At 31.2% G+C, this 18,987-nt stretch overlaps 1 protein-coding gene and 1 pseudogene across 1 annotated transcript; both read left to right on the top strand.

Annotated features, from left to right (window-relative positions):
• Positions 1-470: 470 nt before the first annotated feature.
• Positions 471-568, top strand: LOC121212904 (uncharacterized; annotated as a pseudogene).
• A 13,656-nt stretch (positions 569-14,224) lies between these two features.
• LOC107893925 (putative SNAP25 homologous protein SNAP30) lies at positions 14,225-16,760 on the top strand. Its single transcript, XM_016819071.2, has 6 exons — positions 14,225-14,644; positions 14,884-15,373; positions 15,763-15,856; positions 15,960-16,090; positions 16,168-16,265; positions 16,505-16,760. Exons 2-6 carry the CDS (start codon positions 14,948-14,950, stop codon positions 16,599-16,601), a joined length of 846 nt encoding a protein of 281 aa, XP_016674560.1. The 5' UTR covers positions 14,225-14,644; positions 14,884-14,947; the 3' UTR covers positions 16,602-16,760.
• The last annotated feature ends 2,227 nt before the right edge of the window (positions 16,761-18,987 follow it).

The raw sequence follows: 18,987 nt of genomic DNA on the forward strand, positions 1-18,987 counted from the left end.
CTCCCCATGAGAAATTTGGGTGGTTCCTCCAACCTGCATTGTAAGTGTTACTATAAGGATTATTTTGAGATCGAGGATTATTACCCATATAATTTAATTGCTCATTTTCCATGTTGTAACCATAAGGTAGGTATTCTGAATTGCTCGTTCCTCTTTCACTTGCATTGCATTGCATTACTGGGTGAACATGTGAAGAACCAAGAAAACCATCAATTTTTCTATTCAAAAGTTCTACCTGATTAGAGAGCATGGTGACCAAATCGACGTTAAAAATGCCGGCTGCTTTCGTTGGCTTTGTCCTCATAACTTGCCACTGATAATTATTTAGTGACATCTTTTCTATAAATTCATAAGCATCCTCAGGTGTCTTATTATTGATAGTTCCACCAGTAGCTGTGTCAATCATCTGTCTAGTCGAAGGATTCAGGCCATTATGAAACGTTTGAACCTGCAGCCAGAGTGGTAACCCATAGCAAGGGCACCTTCTCAACAGATCCTTGTATCTCTCCCATGCATCGTAGAGTGTTTCTAAATCCATCTGCACAAAAGAAGAGATATCATTACGTAATTTAGCCATTTTAGCCGGCGAAAAATATTTTAATAAAAACTTTTCAGTCATTTGTTCCCAAGTAGTGATTGACCCTCGGGGTAACGAGTTCAACCACTGTTTATCTTTGTTTCTTAATAAAAAAGGGAATAATCTAAGGCAAATGGCATCATCAGAAACGCCATTAATTTTAAAAGTGTCACAAAGTTCCAGAAAATTTGCCAAGTGAGCGTTGGGATCCTCGTCCTGCAAACCATCAAACTGAACAAATTGCTGTATCATTTGAATTGTGTTAGGTTTCAGTTTAAAATTATTTGCAGCAACAACAAGCCTAACTATGCTTGATTCAGTTCTTGTTAAAGAAGGTTTAGCATAATCATACATAGTACGTGGAGCAGGATTCTGATTAGCAGCAATCGCAGAAGGTAGCGGATTTTCCTGATTTTCAGCCATCTCCTCGGTTGTGGTTGAAGTATCGTCCTCTTGCTCTTCCTCTGTGAATCTTAAGCTTCGCCTTATTTCTCTTCGATTTCTGCAAACTGTGCGATCGATCTCACTGTCGTAAAGTAATGGTCCTGACGAGTTTCTTCTGGTCATAAACTAGAAAAACCTGTCAGAAGAAAATAAACAAGAAATTAGAAAAGAAAATAAAAATTTAAATTGCAATAAAAGTAAAATGGCTAGGGTAATAAAAATTGAGTGTTCCTAATATCTTAGTTCCCTGATAACGGTGCCAAAAACTTGATACGTGATATTCGTGACAGGTTTTAAAAATTTATAATTAATCGTTCTTGAAACTAACTATTTTCACGATGAAGGCAAGTGTACCTATTGAACAGTAGTATAGCTTTAGCAAGACCGGATTGTCGAACTCAAAGGAACCAAGAGTACTAGTAATTACTTTCTTTTTATTATCTAGCCTAAAAATTAAGGGATTTATTTATCTAAACTAATTAACTAAACTAAGGGTGCACAGAGAGAAAATTGGGGAAAAGCTTTTGGGAAAACTCGATTGATGAAGACAATACCCAAGGAAAAATCCACCTAGACTTCACTTGTTATTTGACTCTGAATCAGACGATTTATTCATTTGACTTAATCCGTAGAAATCCCTAAGTTATATTATTATCCCTCTCGAGACTAATAACGTCTAACCCTAGGTTGATTAATTGAAATCTCTTTCTAATTAACACCCTAGTGTTGCATTAACTCGATCTATAGACTCCCTTATTAGGTTTCACCCTAATCCGGCAAAACCTTGTCACCCTATCTCTAGGCGTGCAATCAACTCCGCTTAATTACGACAAATTTACTCTTAGACAGGGACTTTTGCTCCTCTAAATAAGCGCATTCACTTGAATCAATATCCGGAAATATTAAAACAAGAATTAAGAACACATAATTAAGAACAAGTCAAATATTTATCATACAATTCAAATAATAATAACAAGATCCGTCTTAGGTTTGATTCCCTTTAGGTAATTAGGGGTTTTAGTTCATAATTATGAAAGAAAACATCTCAAAAGAATGAAGATAACAAAACATAAAGAAAACCTAAAACTCTAAAGGAAATTGAAGGGATATCTTCAGTCTTGACGATGAATCCGGCTTCTGAGATGGATCAATCGGCTTTCCTTGAGTAATTCCTTGCCCCCTACTCCATGTGTGCCTTTTCTAGTGTCTCTTCAGGTATTTAAATAGGCTTTAGAATGCCTAAGAGCCCCCAAAAGTGGCGTTTTCCGATTAGGACTATACTTGGGTCCGACAGGGACACGCCCGTGTGACACGCCCGTGTGCGATTGCTTCAGACCGTGGTAAAGGCTGTTAAATAGGCACGGGCGTGTGGTCTACCCGTGTAACTCGTGCTTCGATTCTGTCAAATGGACACGGCCGTGTGGACTACCCGTGTGAGGAAGTCCAAGCCGTGTTGATTTCTCATGTTGGTCCACTTTCTCTGTTTTCGGCCCGTTTCTCGTTCTTTTTATTCTCCTATGCTCACCTAAGTATAAAACATGAAATTAAAGGATTAGGAGCATCGATTTCACCAAATCTAAGGAGAAATCATCCAAAAATATGCTAAGCATGAGGTAAAAATATGTATAAATTATGGTTTATCAAATAACATAATAGCATTTAAATCAACTACATTAAAATGCTATTTAAACATACAAACTTACCTCGATCACAAAAAACGACAAAATATGATAGACTAATCTGATACATTATCTTTCCCTCGATCTAGATCTGTACGAGGCTTAACTTGATCTAAATAATAAAATTCAATCCATTCAATATTCATTCTATTCAATTTAGTCCAAAATACATACTTTCGTAAATTTACACTTTAACCCTTAATATTTTAACTTCTTTACAATTTAGTCCTTAAGCTCGTAAATTGAAATTCATTTCATCCACATAATAAGCTAGCCGAATTCACTATAATCCCATGGAAACTCATACAAATCATTATTTCACAATTTCACCATGAATTTTACACATTTTACAAATAAATCCCTAATTGAAATTTTCAACAAAAATCACTTTGCAAAAGTTGTTTATATAACATCAAAGATTCATTTCCCCCCATCAAACATCAAAAATAGCATGAACATATTCATGGAGAAACCTTAACCTTTTAACAGTTTTGTAAATTAGTCCCTAGGCTAGCTAGATTAAGCTACAACGGCTTCAAAAACATAGAAATCATTAAAAATAGGATGAAAATTCACTTACATGCACAAGGAAGACTTGGATGAACCTTCAAGTACTCTCCAATAGTGTTTTTCACCCTAATTTTTGGTGGAAGATGGACAAAACAAAGATGATAGCTTTTGGCTAAAATATTTTTACTTAACAAATTATTAAATTACTTTTTTAACCTTTGTTTAATACTTAAAAATTCACCCATTTCATGTCCATCCTTGTCCACTATTTAACTTAATGGTCTAATTACCATATAAATCCCTTAACCATTTAATTTCATAGCCATTTGGTACTTTTAACTTATAAAACTCTAATTTTGCTTCTTTTATGATTTAGTACTTTTCACCAAATTAAACATGCAAATGATAAAATTTCTTAACAAAATTTTTATACGACCTTGATAACATTCCGTAGACACTAAAATAATAATAAAATAAATATTCTTACATCAAATTTGTGGTCTTGAAACCACTGTTCTAATTTCACTAAAAATGGGTTGTTACAATGATGCTTTTGTGATATGTTATGGTTGTGGCATTGTGGTGTTTAATCAATGTTTTAAGTTGATAAAGTGTGTATTTGTGTTTGCCATTAATGATAGGTGTTGATCTAAGCATATAAAAGTCATGTTTTGGATCACACGGTTGACCATACGGTCGTGTGTCATACACAGGTTAGTGACACGATTATATGCCGCTTGTATTTAGGAATTATTAAGTTGACACGATTTTAGATTGTTACATGGGCTAGCCACAAACCCGTGTGAATACTGAAATTTTGGTATGCTATTATGTTACACAGTCATAGTTGGTTACACTGCCCATTCACATAATCGTGTGACATTTGTTTTATTTTTGCACTTTGATCCACAAGGTCTCAGCTTGTCACACGGCCATGTGACCCTTGTTTTTCACTTTTGCCTCTTTTTTTGTAAAATGTTTCAATTCCGTCATTGAATGATTTCGAGTTGATTTTAGAGCTTTCATAAGATTGATTTAAGCTCGACCTTTTGGCAAAGACTGATTTGTATGAATGTATGAGATTTAAAGATTGTTTTAATCAAATTTTTTATTTAAAATCTCATGTTCATGTTCTGCTAAAAATTGTAGCATCCCATAACTCAATTTCAGCGACAGGGAACGGGTGAGGGGTGTTACACAAAAATAATAGAAAATCAATTCATTCTCAATTATTCGACATGACGAGGCTTCGATGCCACTTATTAGAACCGTAAAAATCTGATATAAAACTTAATAAACTAGGATATATTATGTCATATCATCAAGAATAAAAAATTATATACAAAAGCATGCCTAAATCCATTGATATGTTGAAATCTTCAAGTCTTATGGTTTTGATATTTCAAATTAACATACAAGTAATTTAGAGGAGGTAACTCTCTCTTTTCTACAAATGGGATGTATAAAAAGTTACGTATCTATAATATATAACTTTTGCCCATTAATTTGAATTCTTAATCAACCCATCATCAATGAAACCCAACAAACCTTAACCATATTATATCACCTCCAATTTGAGCTAACATTTTATGATAGTAAATAATAAGTAATTATTCTTATTATATATATGTGACATCCATATTATCCGAAATAGTATAATGATGGTTACATGTACACACATGTTACGTATTTTAGTAAGGAGAGTACTACATACACACTTAAGCGTAAGTGCATTATTTGTTCAACGAGGAGAGAAAGAGCAAGCACTTGTCTTCTAGAGAAAGCTTAAGAAGTGAACTTCTTAGCAGTATCCATATCTGAGCCTTGAATACTCTCTAGGGCATCCAAATAGTTGAGCAAACTCAAGAATCTTGTCAATCTTTCGAAGTATAGCTCCATAGTCTTCCCAACCTGGAATGTTGTTCCCAAAGTTTTCTCCACAACCTTTTCAATATGAAATTTGTTCCTAATATTAACTCCACAACCTTCCCATTATGGAGGGTTTTTTTCAATGATAACTCCACAATCTTTGCTTAGTTGTATATCTTTTCAATTATTCTTTAAGTAACTCATAGTACTGCATGCCAAGGAGCATTTCATGTTAAAGACTGCTTAATCAAATAGTGTTGTTATGTAGGAATGATCCTACAAGGAATGATATTTTCTAACACTACTATTGACAGAAGCGCGAATAAAAAAAATGGCTAGAACTTATCAGTGGTGGAGCATAATGGAGACCTAGGGGGCCATGGCCCCCCCTAAAATGGTAAATCTTTAATTTAGGCCCTTCATAATTTACAAAATTTTAAATTAGTAATGTTAAAATTGTGCTTTGGCCCCCCAAAATGATAAAAATTTGATTTAACCTTTTAAAAATTATAAAGATATAGGTTATTAAAATGATGAAATTTCATTTTTACTATCGTAAAAATATACAATTTAATTCCGCCCCTCAAAAAAATTTTCAAGCTCCAATAGTGAAACTTCTAATACCTTATATATAAATTTTAACAATTTCCATAATTCATCTTTGTGAATTTTTTTTCCAAACATGTATATCATCTGGTAAAAATTGCTTATCTTTTTTTATAGAAAACTCAAAATTTTATTTTGCTAAAAAAAATTTATTTTGTTAATCTTGTTAGAAAGTAAGCTCTAAAATATTTCCAATCATATGAGATTTGATAGGTTAATTCAAATTATTTATTTGATTCACAACTCTAGACTATACTTTTCCTTTAAAATAGAATTTATCATCTTGTTATTATATATTCATACAATTTAAAATTCTTCATCTATCAACCCTTAAATTCAATAAAGAATCATTCTTATTATTACCCCTTAATCGGTGATAGGACAAATCCAATAACTTTACCCAATCAATAAAGCACAATCATTAAAATTTCTATAATTTTTTTTATGTTCTATCATAAATAATTTTTACCCAAATTCTCCTAATTTATCAAAATAATTGCATTGAAAATAAGAAAAAAAGGTTTTTTTTTTATCTTACCTTATGTTTGGATTGAGATAGAATGAAGAAAGGAAAGTAAAACAAGGGAAAAAAATATCCTTTCTCTTATTTGGATAGAGTTTTTAAGGGAAAGCTAAGGAAGTTGAGTATCTCTTACATTTCCCTCAAAATACTTCATTTATATTTACTCCAAATTGGAGGGCAAGTTAGGAAAAGGAAAGTAGATAATTTTTAAGATATAAATTATTTTTTACACATCATTTTATGTAAATATTTATAAAAAAATTATATTTGAAAAATGTTATGAATTCTATTAAGTGAAAGTTCATTATAATCAACCTTTCACTTTCCTATTTATATATTAGAAAATGAGGAGTCTAATCTCCCTATATATATAGGAGTATACTACTTGTATTGATGATGAAAAAGAAGAGAAATGCAATAGAAATCCCCCTTATTCTCATCTATTATTATTATGTTCTTTAAATTATTATATAACACATTACCTGCACGAACTTGCTTGATAGTATTCAATATTTCGTTGGAGAACAAGTAATCTAGACATATAACGTCCTTGTTGAAGAAACAATCTTAAGATATGTGATTTTCTATGTGTGCTTGAAAGATTTTGAGATTTCAGTATTCTTAATGAAAAAAATTAAAAATGATGCTCAATTTTTTTATTTTTTATTTTTTATTTTTGCATTTAAGTATGAATTTATGTTTTATATATTCCATGGTATGCTTATTTATGATCTAGGACTCTGAATAAGATTGAAGTATCAACAATATTTTTGCTTAAATATGTATATCTTTCATAACATATGTCATCGATACGTTACCTATTAGATTATTTCTAACAGAGCTATACATGATTTGTGAGTATAAACGAATTTGAATTTTTATATAGACAAAGAAAAAACCATTATTTTTGTCCAACATTATCTACATGTAAGATTAAAAGTGGAATATCTAATTGCAAAAGATACTCTTCACTCTTGAATTGCATAATAATTTGAAAAAAATAATATAACCATTAGAAAATGATAATTCTTTCTAAAGCTTGATATGATTGAAATATTTTATGTGCTCCTGTAGCAACAATATCGTGAAAAAAAGGCTTTAAAGAGTATTTTAAAATGATCTCATGCCTTCTAGTGAAAAAAGTCACATTCCCTAAGTGAATATAACAATACATAATAATTATGAAAAATCAAAATATAGAGATTGTGGTTGTTGCTGTAATTGAGAATGTGGTTGGAGACGTACTAATAATTGTTATCATAGTGGTTATAATAGTGGTACTTCTACCCACTAGAAAAAGAATAATAAGGAAAAAACAAGAAAATGGTGGATAAAATATCTGAAGGTTATTGAAAATTCATGCTACCAATATGGTATGAAAATGCGTTGGTCACGTACTTGTCGAATGTTTAAGTATCTAGTAAAACTTTATCAAAGCATCCATTAAGAAAAAGGGAAACAATATTGAGACAAATTTTTTTATCCTAAAAATGATAAAATGGAGGATAATTTTTCGGCAAAAGATGAAAATTTTCAATATGATGCTAAAGCTCACCATGCATATAAGGATGATTAATATATTCTTAGTTTGTGTCAAAATTTTGTTGGGATCCAAGCATTGAAATTTAATTGCTTGATTTAAGAGTCATTAGAATCAATGTCTTTAGAATCAATGTCTCCTTGATATTTTCTTGGGGATGATCTCTTTCTCTTCATTACAAAAGGATGTTTATAATCACTACTTCTCATCCATGGTAACCTAAGTCCATCTAATCAACTTATTTTGAAATTTAATTTGATTTCTATTAAAAAATCAATTTATATAATTATTTATTTGTAAATCTATGAATTTAAAAAAAATTTCACGCATTTAGATAGGATTTTTATGTGGAGATAAATGCTTTTATTTTTTTTATTGGTTCATTTTTAATAGAATTGATTGGTTTAATTTTAATTTTGATTAAGATATATGATTATTGCAAAATGAGAGTAAAATTACTTACTTGTCATGAACTTTGAGATATCCACCCTGTCTGGATAGTTTCATGATTGAGGTGGAAGTTAGAAAATGTTTATGTTTAAACATTTATAGTTGTAAAAGTTAATTTAATCTGACCTTATAATATTTTGTATTTTTTTGTTTATGGTATATATAAAATATATATTATCTAACCATAGTGATTTATTAATAACATGAATTTATTATTTATTATGTTTAATATATGTTTTATTTATATTTATTCATTTTATTTTTATATGAATAAATAAAGTTTTTGAAGATCAGAAATTTCTATCATTCATGTTGAAAAGAAATGAAAAAGTGTCTATTATTTTAAAATAAATTAAGCCTTCATTAAGGTTATATAATTAAATGATTACATGCTCCTTAAGAGCTAATATTCCATCAAACTATAAAAAGCTCTTTAGGAGCTAATGTTTTACCTCCTTGTGATGCAAAATTTTGTAAAACATAATATTATTTTTCAGATAAAGAAGATATATATTGAAGGAAATCTTTATGTGTTTTACATTAAAACCATGGATAGAAATGACATGAGATACTTATGTTTTTGTATTATAAATATTCTCTGAATGAATACATTACACGAATATGATTGACATACGAGATAGTGAAAAGAAGTTCATAGTGTTTGTATGACTGGTTAGACTATCCCGAGTCAATGATGATGGGACATAATTTGATGAAAATTTATATGATTTTATTAAAGAATTACAAATTATATTTTAATAATTGTCATCAATACTAGTTTTTTGAAGAAAATATTGAACTAACACCAGCTAAAGTTAGAGGCCGTTTGCAATTTTAGATGATAACCAAATAATATATGAGCTCATGTATCACATGTGTGCAATCCGAAGTTCGCGATATTATTTCTTGAAATAATTTGATTGTACACAATCTCTATAGTATGCAATTTATGCTAACAACGTAGGTGTATTATATCCCCAGCTTAATTTTTGTAGTTTTAACTGGGATAATATTAAGTTGTCTGTGCCTAGATATGTTATACTTAATGGTTAGCAAAATTATGCCTCATTTAATTGATTAACCATTAATATAAGAATAGATTTACAATAAGCATGTAATTTTATTTGCATCAAGTCAACATGTAAGAAATATTTGTCTCATGAGAAATGACTTTCATTTATAAGCTAATAGGTTTCATCTAAGAATATTTGGATATACAATATCTATTTTATATTCCACCATAACGCACTAAGATAGATCACCAAATATGAAGTTGATAAAATTTAGAATTTTCATTAGATGTGAAAAAGTTGAAGGAGATATATTTATAATTTTGAAGAAGTATTGTCATGTTACAAATTGTCTTAGAATTAAGGGGAGACAAATTGGTTAAATAATTATGTTATCATTTTTTTTTTGTGATCCTCATTAATATTATGTGCACAAAGTTTGAAGGATAAAATTATTTGCCAAGCATGTTTAGTGATGACATTTAGAGATTGCATATACTAGTTGATATATATACCAACTAAAATGCTTCAAATAATTACATTTCCCGGAAGGACAATGTGGTAAAAATAACTCTTAAGTATGCTAGAAGCATGGTAAACCAGTCGATTCCCTAAAATGAAAATTTCTTGAAAGAAAGGAAAAAGAAATGAAGATGGTCACATACTAAAGGAGGCGGGTACTCATGAAATGACCCAGTACATAATTTGTAACACCCAAACCCAGCCTAGACATTACAGCCGAATCCGACAATGTCACATGAGAGTGTTTTTGGAAAACCGTTTCAGTACATAAAAATCGTACCAATTATTATCTTTTACTTAGTTCAGAAGAACTGTAAATTTATTAATTTTCTCGAAAACATTTCTTAATACACGGAAGCTTTAAAATCCAATTAACTCTTGGTACAAGTTTACTTACGAAAACCTTAGTTGATTTTAGAAAAAAACATGCTTAGCAGTTGCAGTTTATATTCCAAAATCACAGTTCAAAAACCCAAATTAAAACCAAAAGTCCAGGTCCATATTTACAACAAATATCCCCAAAATAATAAAATAACGTGGTAAACGTATAAAACATAAAACTCATGAGTAGGTGGCCGTGGTCACTGTCGAGTCCTCCGCTGCACCGATTTGTCTACTGCTAGGGATTACTTGAACAGATTAAACAAATAAAGGGTGAGTTTTCGCAAACTCAGTGTGTACATCCTCACAGTTCAACATGTGTACAGTCAGATAATAGAATACGTTCGCAAGTCGGGCCTGAACCCTTTACAAAATTGGTATGGGCCTTAGCCCACTCAAAACAGAATAAGACACATACTAAGGGCCTTAGCCTATCTCAGATAAAGTATGCATAACAGATTAGAAAAATAAAAACATGCCCACCAACCCTACACACCAACTCCGTCCAACCCAACACACCATGTGGGGATAAAATCACCCACCCATCCCTACACACCAAATATGGGGATAAAATTGACTCATCCAATCCTACACACCATAGAGTACCGTAATGCGGCACATGTCATAAATATGCAGCTTAGCTGCCAGTTAATATCGGCTTTAAAGGCCTTTCAGATCTTCCTTCAACTTCATCAAACCCACCTCAATACAATGCCTCATACAAGAATGGCATGCTATAATGCAGATTAATTGATTATATACATGCTAAGTGAAAGATGGTAGTACATACATCGTAATATCATATCACAAAATCAAGGGTCTAAGTAAGGCTTACCGACCCTACGATAGGTCACAGTCGACTTGGGCGACTCGTGCAATCTTACGGAACATTTCAAAAAAAGAGGCTCACACGCCCTGTGGGCTCACATGGCCCAAATTGGCCTTGGTTGTGTGGTTCACCCGTGTGGGCCCACACAGCCCAATTGGTTAAGCCCATGTCTCACACACGGCCTCACCAGCCATCACAGGGTCGTGTCCATCGCGCCCGTGTCATGCGCGCACGGCCAGGTTCATTGAGCACACGGTCGTGTATCACCACACGGCCTCCACACGAGCAATCCACACGTCTGTGTGGCGTCGACAGTTTACTTTTTGGCTTTCACTAAATCTCATTTTCTGTGCAATCAGAGTACACACCTGGTATCGATTTGAAGCTAAGACAACCCTGAACACTCCAAAAGCTATTATTGATCGATAAATATCAGATTAAACACTTGATACGAATTAAATCCGAATTGAAACGGAGAACCCCCAAAAATGAAAAATTGACTTACCGCATCAAAACGATCACCACCTCGAATCAACTCGACGAAACGCTGATTCTAACCTCCTAAATGACTCCTAAACAATAGTCACAACATCCTTTTAGACACTTACTCAAAGTAACATTCGAATTTAGTGCAACGAGAACTTACCATAGACGCCCCCAATAGTGATAAACAAAGCGATTGAAAGGAAGTAAGAAAAGGTAGCCGAAGTAGGAGAGAAAATAAGGGAATTTTAGCAGCAAAATGAGAGGAAGAAGAGAAGGGGTAGTCGAAATTTTCCAAAAAGAGAACAGAATGCCAGCCAAAAACGATAACCCCCTAATCCCCATCCCTTAATTCTCTCCACTAACCCCTCAACTCAGACTTTCGGTAAAACACAAACTCTTAGCCGAAATTTACAGCAAAATAATCCCCTTGCCACTGTAGAGATTAAAACTCAAGACCTCCAACTTAACAACACACCCCTTAACCACCAGACCAACAGGCCTATTCTAACATAATTCACAAACAATAAAATATAAGTCTAAAGAACCAAGTCCAGGCTTTATTTAGTAAAATACCAAAATCTTCCCAAGTTGTGGCTTGAACTTGGGACCTCACACACACACCTATAACACTTAACCACTGAAGCAAATACACAATTGTGTAATGTTTACTCAAAACATAAATTAAAAACTTGAGGCGTTACATAATTTTTGATAAAATCGCAGAAAATTTTTAGGTCCCTGAAATTATGAATATAATGGTATATCCCAATCAGTTATGTCATAACTAAATGAAGTTAACAAAAGGAAATTGTTGTCGATAACGATAATATACATAAAACACTTACATATTATGGAAAAGTGAGGATCTTGAATGAAAATATATTTAAAATCATTGATATGGGAACAACTCATAAAATAAAATAAAAAGAGACACTTCTATTATAACTTATGAAATGTATCTCGTACTTGAATTCCAAACACCTAGAAGGTATAAAGCTAAGGGGAGTACATGTTAGCATAATAGCAAGTCATAATATATAAAATTGACTTGTAACAAGAATGTTCGCAAGACACTTGGTTTTGGTTGAGAAAAATGATTAATTTGTGGTGAATGCAAACACCAAACAAAGTTATTTATTTACGTTTAGTGAATTTGTATTCAGTTGATATAAATTATTTGATAATATTGATGCTTGAAGCATAAAACTCGAGTTTCATGAGAAATTATTAAATGTGAATATGGTTTTGTTTAGGAGTTTTTATTAATTAATGTGTTTATACATATAGGTTATTATCATCATTGTTGATATTAATGTATCAAATATCATTTTTCCTAAAGAATTTCCAAGAGAAATAATTATTCGATAGATAAATTTTATAATGAAAGTATATCTAAAAATGAAAATTTGTCTCAGCGTGAAGATCAAGTATTCAATAAGGACAAATTCTTACATAATGATATTATAAAGAATTGCTATTGAATATCCAATAGTCTTTATATAATCAAAATTAATCAGACTAATTTTTCATGTAGATTGGAGATATTGAAAATGAATATAAATGATCAAACAATAGTGTTATAAAACGATGGTCCTAAAGTATCATTTCTTTGTGTGCCCAATGCACTCATTGTATTAGTAATAGTGAATGATACAATAAATCATGCTTTATAAAGTTGTTGGCGACATCTAAAGTATGAGAATGCAATTGAATTTTATTGCTATATTGATATGCATCAACACAATTTGTTGTATATGTTGATGATTTATTATTGATAAATAATATTGAATGACTCAATATTAAGTTACAAAATGATGTTCAAATAAGGGGAGCAAAATATGCACTGTTGTAACACCTCTCACCCAATGCAAAGAATAATCGAGAAATTCAATTAGGCACTCCCTACCATTACATTTGAGAAGTTAATTTTCAGTATTGAATTGCATCGTTTCAAAGATCTTAAGTGATGTTTACATGAGGGGGAATAAATTCGAACTATATTTTTCTTTTAAGATTGTGGCATATTGTGTATTAAAGAATTATGTATTCTTTTTTCCTTCACTAGGTTTTTGTCCGACAAGGTTTTTCTTAGTAAAGTTTTTAATGAGACATATCCTTTATAAAAATGAACATCTAAGGGAGTGTTATGAATGCTATTAAGTGAATGTTCATTGTAATCAACCTTTCACCTTTCATCTTCCTTAACTCTTCACCTTTCATTTTCTTGTAACCCCTTTTCTATTTATATATTAGAAAAAGAGGAGCCCCCTCTCTCTCTCTCTATATATATATATATAAATATACTACTTGTAATGATGATGAAAAAGGAGAGAAATACAATAGAAATTCCCTTATTCTTATCTATTATTATTGTGTTATTTACATTCTTATTATTTTATAACAAAATAATTATTATTAATAATTTTCTTTCATTTCCGTCGTTTAGCTAAACAAATTGGGTTAAGTACAATTCACTTTCCTTTCATTTATTAATGTCAATTATACAAATAAATAAATAAATAATATTTTATTTTCCTCTACTTCCTTGCTTTCTCTCTCAAGTTTTCTTTTCTCTTTTTTTGCTTCAAGTGAAATTAATATTTTTTCTAGTGATTTTTTCGCTTGTCTTTTCTTTTAGAATAGTAAAATAAAAAAGGTACATTTTATTTATTTATTTATTATTTTTAAAATAATTAATTAAATACAAAAGATGAATTCTTAAGCTCGTTTAATGTATTAAATAATTAGTCTTTCATTAAAACTCATATATTTGATAAAAAGAATTTTAAAAATAATATTAAGTAGATTTCATTGAGCTAGAAAATACCTATACAAATCAATATGTTAAAAGTATGTGTTGAATCGTATTGGCCCAACTCAAAGTCCAATCCTTGACAATCCCTTAAAATGGGAAAATACAACAAACTCCAACGGTTTTGAAACAAGAGATTCCTACAGTTTTGGAGGTTAATTGCAAAGTGGAGGAATTGCTCTGTTTTTTCGGGGCGCCTACCATCTGTTTGATCAAAGATCGAGAATACAACAAATAAATGGCGACCAAAGTTCAAAAAAATGGAACTCTCACTCGTTCAATTTTCTCCATTTCCAAACATTCCTGCCTTACACACAAACCTTTATTTGTTTGTTTGCTTTATTTCTTGGGTTTGTGTGTAAATTTTGTTACTCTCCATTTTCGTTCAATTCGAAGTTTTTCTCAGGTACCCTTGAGTTCAATTTGCTTCTACTTCGTTTTTTTTTGGGTTTTTTTTTGGTGCGTGTGTGTGTTAATTTGAATGTGACATAATTTTTAGTTGATCTCTGGGTCTTTTTTTATGTCATATAATCTGAACTGGGTGACATTTCCAATTAGTTAACTTTCATTTCTTTAATCACTGCAGTTAATTTACTTAACATGTTTGTTTGTTCATATTAATCGAACAATTGCGTGTTTTTTCAGATACCATTTGTTGAAGAATCAACAGCTTATAGATCCCTGAAAAGACAAGTTTACACTTGACAAAATGTTTGGGTTTATGAAACCAAAGCAGAAAGGGGACTCACCAGCTGAGTCAGACACAATGACACCTGCTCGAAGGACTACTTCTGAGCCGGCAATGTTGGTCCCAGAGTCAATCGAAGATGACAATGGGGGAAGAAAAAAGCAAAGCTCAGCATCCACTAGGGCATCACCAGCAAGAAACAATAGAGACAAATACAAGGACGATTTCCGTGACTCCGGCGGACTAGAAAACCAGACCATGGAAGACCTTGAGGGGTATGCTGTCTACAAGGCCGAGGAGACAACAAGTACTGTCAACAACTGCTTGAAGATTGCTGAGAACATCAGATCGGATGCTACAAAGACTCTTGATACTTTGCATGCACAAGGAGAGCAAATTGAAAGGACCCACCAAATGGCTGTTAATATTGACAAGGATTTGAATAAGGTAACTCTTCTGTTTACCCCGTTTTTTGCTTGGTAATTTGTGTATTTGACATGATGAAGGAACTATGTATCATCTGTTCATAATAGGGCTTTTTTAAGTTAATGTGATTATTTGAGACTCACAAGTAGAATTGCTATGGCTTAAAGCTTGTCCTTACAAGGAAAGTGTAAAATTTTGATGCTTATAAGCTATCTACAAGGTTGGCTTTAGGTAAACATGTTTGTTACAGGTGGATCATTTAGACATATTTCCATGTTTCTGGTCTTTTGGATCATGTAATGTTATTTAGTTTTCTTTTATTGAAAGGCAACCCACTACTAGAAAACTTTTTTCTTATTATTTTTGTATGATAAATTCCTTTAAACTGGACTTTGTTTTGCTAATATCAGGGTGAGAAGCTTTTAAATAATCTAGGGGGCATGTTTTCTATGCCCTGGAAACCGAAGAAGACCAAAGAGATTACCGGGCCTGTGATCACTTCAGGTTTTCTTCTGATACAATTTCTTGCCTCCTCTCTCAGTGCATTCAGTATCCAAGTTTTAACTGAAATATGCATTAAGGCTTGTTCATTGCATTGGTTTGGCAGATGATAACAAGAAAAGCAAAGCCGCCACAAAGGAGCAGAGAGAGAAGTTGGGTGTGGCTCCTGTACCTAAGTCTAAGGCCGGAAGTAAGACACCTACTCCGGAGCCAACCGATGCCATACAGAAAGTTGAGGTTAGTATCATGATTTGCATACAAATTTTAGTAAAATTTGACGATTGTGCTAAGATTAATTGGTTGTCTGACTCCAGCTTGAGAAGCAAAAGCAAGATAATGGACTTTCAGATTTAAGTGATATCTTGGGTGATCTAAAGGGCATGGCTCTTGATATGGGAAGTGAACTTGATAGGTCTGTTATTTTGCTTTTATCATTATCAGCTTTATACTACTTGAAAATCTGCATTTCTTATGACCCTTTTCTTGATGGGATTTCCTCTTAGTCTCTTTTTAAGTTTTCTTTTGAGGAATTTCAAATCAACAAAAGTCTTTTGCCATTGAATCAGTGTTGGTTTCATGCTTGTGGTTCTTTAGTATTGATTACATGCATGCCTTGTCTTATATTATTTTTCCATGATTTGCTGGTTGCAGACAAAACAAAGCTCTTGATCATCTGGGTGAAGATATTGATGAACTGAATTCTCGAGTGAAAGGTGCCAATCAACGTGCACGTCATTTGCTTAAGTAAAAAAAGTTGCAGAGCTTACCAAATTTACTTTCACATACCTGTATTTTAACAAGTTTTAACAAATTTTTTTTGTTCTCTATATTTGGTTTTCTATCCTACCCAACATTTGTCATTACTGATATACTCGTTTTACGTGGAATATAACAAAGTTTTTGCCTATAATCTTTATCATTGGTTCGGTTGTATTTCACTACAAGACATGAATGCATAACTTGTAATTCTAATTGAACTCACATACCCTTGACTCTAATCCTAATCTATTATCGGGTGCAAACGACATCTATGTTTACTCATACTCTTCATTTCTTAAGACATACATTAAAAGATGATTCCCTAAATATATGGAATACACGTATCAAACCCATATTCCTATATCCAGTTTTCACCCGACTCGATTAACATTTTGAAAGTAACAAGGTTGGCTGAATTCTCAGACATGGACTTGCAGTAACAATGAAACTGCATTAAAATGGCATGGTTGGTCCACGGTGAGGTATACATAATTTTTTTTTTTTTTTGTAAAATTTGTGCCTCGTTACAATATGCATAAAATTTGCATATTAATTCATACGGGACGGAAATTTCATACATTTTCACATGAAATAAAATGTGTCAAAGAGACTGCTTTGTTAATTCACAAGCTATTTAGAGTCGGCAAAACATGTTTGAATCGAAAAATTCATCCATATCGATCTGAACAAATCTGAGAAAGTTTGAGCACATAATTGATTAAAGCTTGAGAAAATTCAAGCCAGACAAAACACGTGCCTCAAAAGGCTTGAGTTTGTAAGAATTTGAGTCCAAGACCAATTTGGCCGAACCCAAAATAAATCCGAACAAAAGCTCAAAAAAGCCCAAATTCATAACTAAACAGTCATATCAAACCTTTATAATTAATATAATTATATGATATTACTTAAGATAAAAATCAAAGATCAATAAATGATTATTATTTATTTTATGAAAATTTATTCATAAGCATTACAAATTCATATTAAAATTTTATTGATAGAAAAAAAGTAATTAATAATAAATTTTTATGTTCAATTATAAAGTGAAAAATGGTAGAAATTAAAATAACGTATCAAAAAATTTATCAAATTGTATTTATTTATCACATTGCCAAAAATTCTAAAAAAAAATTAATATTGAAATTTTAAATTTCAAAACATAAAAATCAATTAAATAAATTGTTGAATTTTTTCTCTAATAATGTTAATTGATTTGTTACTATAATATTAAAATTAATTAAATTAATCTCTTTCTAAATTTTAAAATTTTATTTAATGTTTCTAGATTGTTCTTAATAAAATCAACTCCATGACTCATATTTAATACTTGTTTGTGAAACTTAAAGTGCTTTTGATTATATAATCTTGAATCTTTCATAATAAACTAAAAGTAAAGAAAAATCATTACAATTAATTAAATTAATTACTTGTTTTTCTTTTGGGTAAAGAAGTTATGAAAAAATTTTGAGTTTTGTTTGATATGGAATATAACATTAATTAATTTTATTTAATTGTAAGGATTTTATTTGCTTTTAGTTTAGTATGAAAGACACAAGATAATATAATTATAAAAAAAAAATTGGGTTTCATGCATAATTATTAAAAATGATTTATTTGAGTTGATTTTAATTTGAAAACTTAAAATAAAATTTTAAGATTTAAAAGAAACTAAATTAATTAATTTAATTAATTTCAATATTATAGTAACAAATCAGCTGTCAAAAGGTAAAAAAAATTCAATAACTTATTTAATTGATTTTGATGTTTTAAAATTTAAAATTTCAACATTGAAAAAAAAATTTTAGAACTTTTGGCAAGGGGGTAAACAAGTACTTTTTAACAATTTTTAAAGCATTATTTTAGTTTTTACTATTTTTTCACGTCAATCCTTAATGTCTTTTTTACCCCAATCAATATTACAAAGAAGAATTTTTTTTGGGTGACCAAAATAAAATCAACCTAGAGGATAGATGGCCAAAATGAAAGTGTGAACATCGTGTGGCTTGTACAAGTTAACTATCATTAGAGATTTAACAATAGGAGGACTAAAATGTAAGCGACCTAAACGTTGAGTGACAAAATTGCAAGGGTTTCATTTTGGGTGACCAAAATAAAAACGCCTTAAAAGTTGGGTTATCAACTAGGTAGTTTACCCTAATAAATATATATAATTAATGAACTCCCGTGATCGGCTTGGTAGGCTTTTATTTGGACAACTCCCTTTAGGAGTTTTTTTTTTTGGTAGGTAAAATAAACAAATAAAACTAACTACATAATGTTCCTCTATGTAAGACTATCACTCAAATAGGCAGTAGGAAAAAAGTGCGAACACCTCCCTTAGAATCTCCTCAAATGCCTTCAATCCTTGGTTTGTT

The sequence above is a fragment of the Gossypium hirsutum genome, chromosome A13, assembly GCF_007990345.1.
Source record: "Gossypium hirsutum isolate 1008001.06 chromosome A13, Gossypium_hirsutum_v2.1, whole genome shotgun sequence".
In the NCBI taxonomy this organism is placed as follows: Eukaryota; Viridiplantae; Streptophyta; class Magnoliopsida; order Malvales; family Malvaceae; genus Gossypium; species Gossypium hirsutum.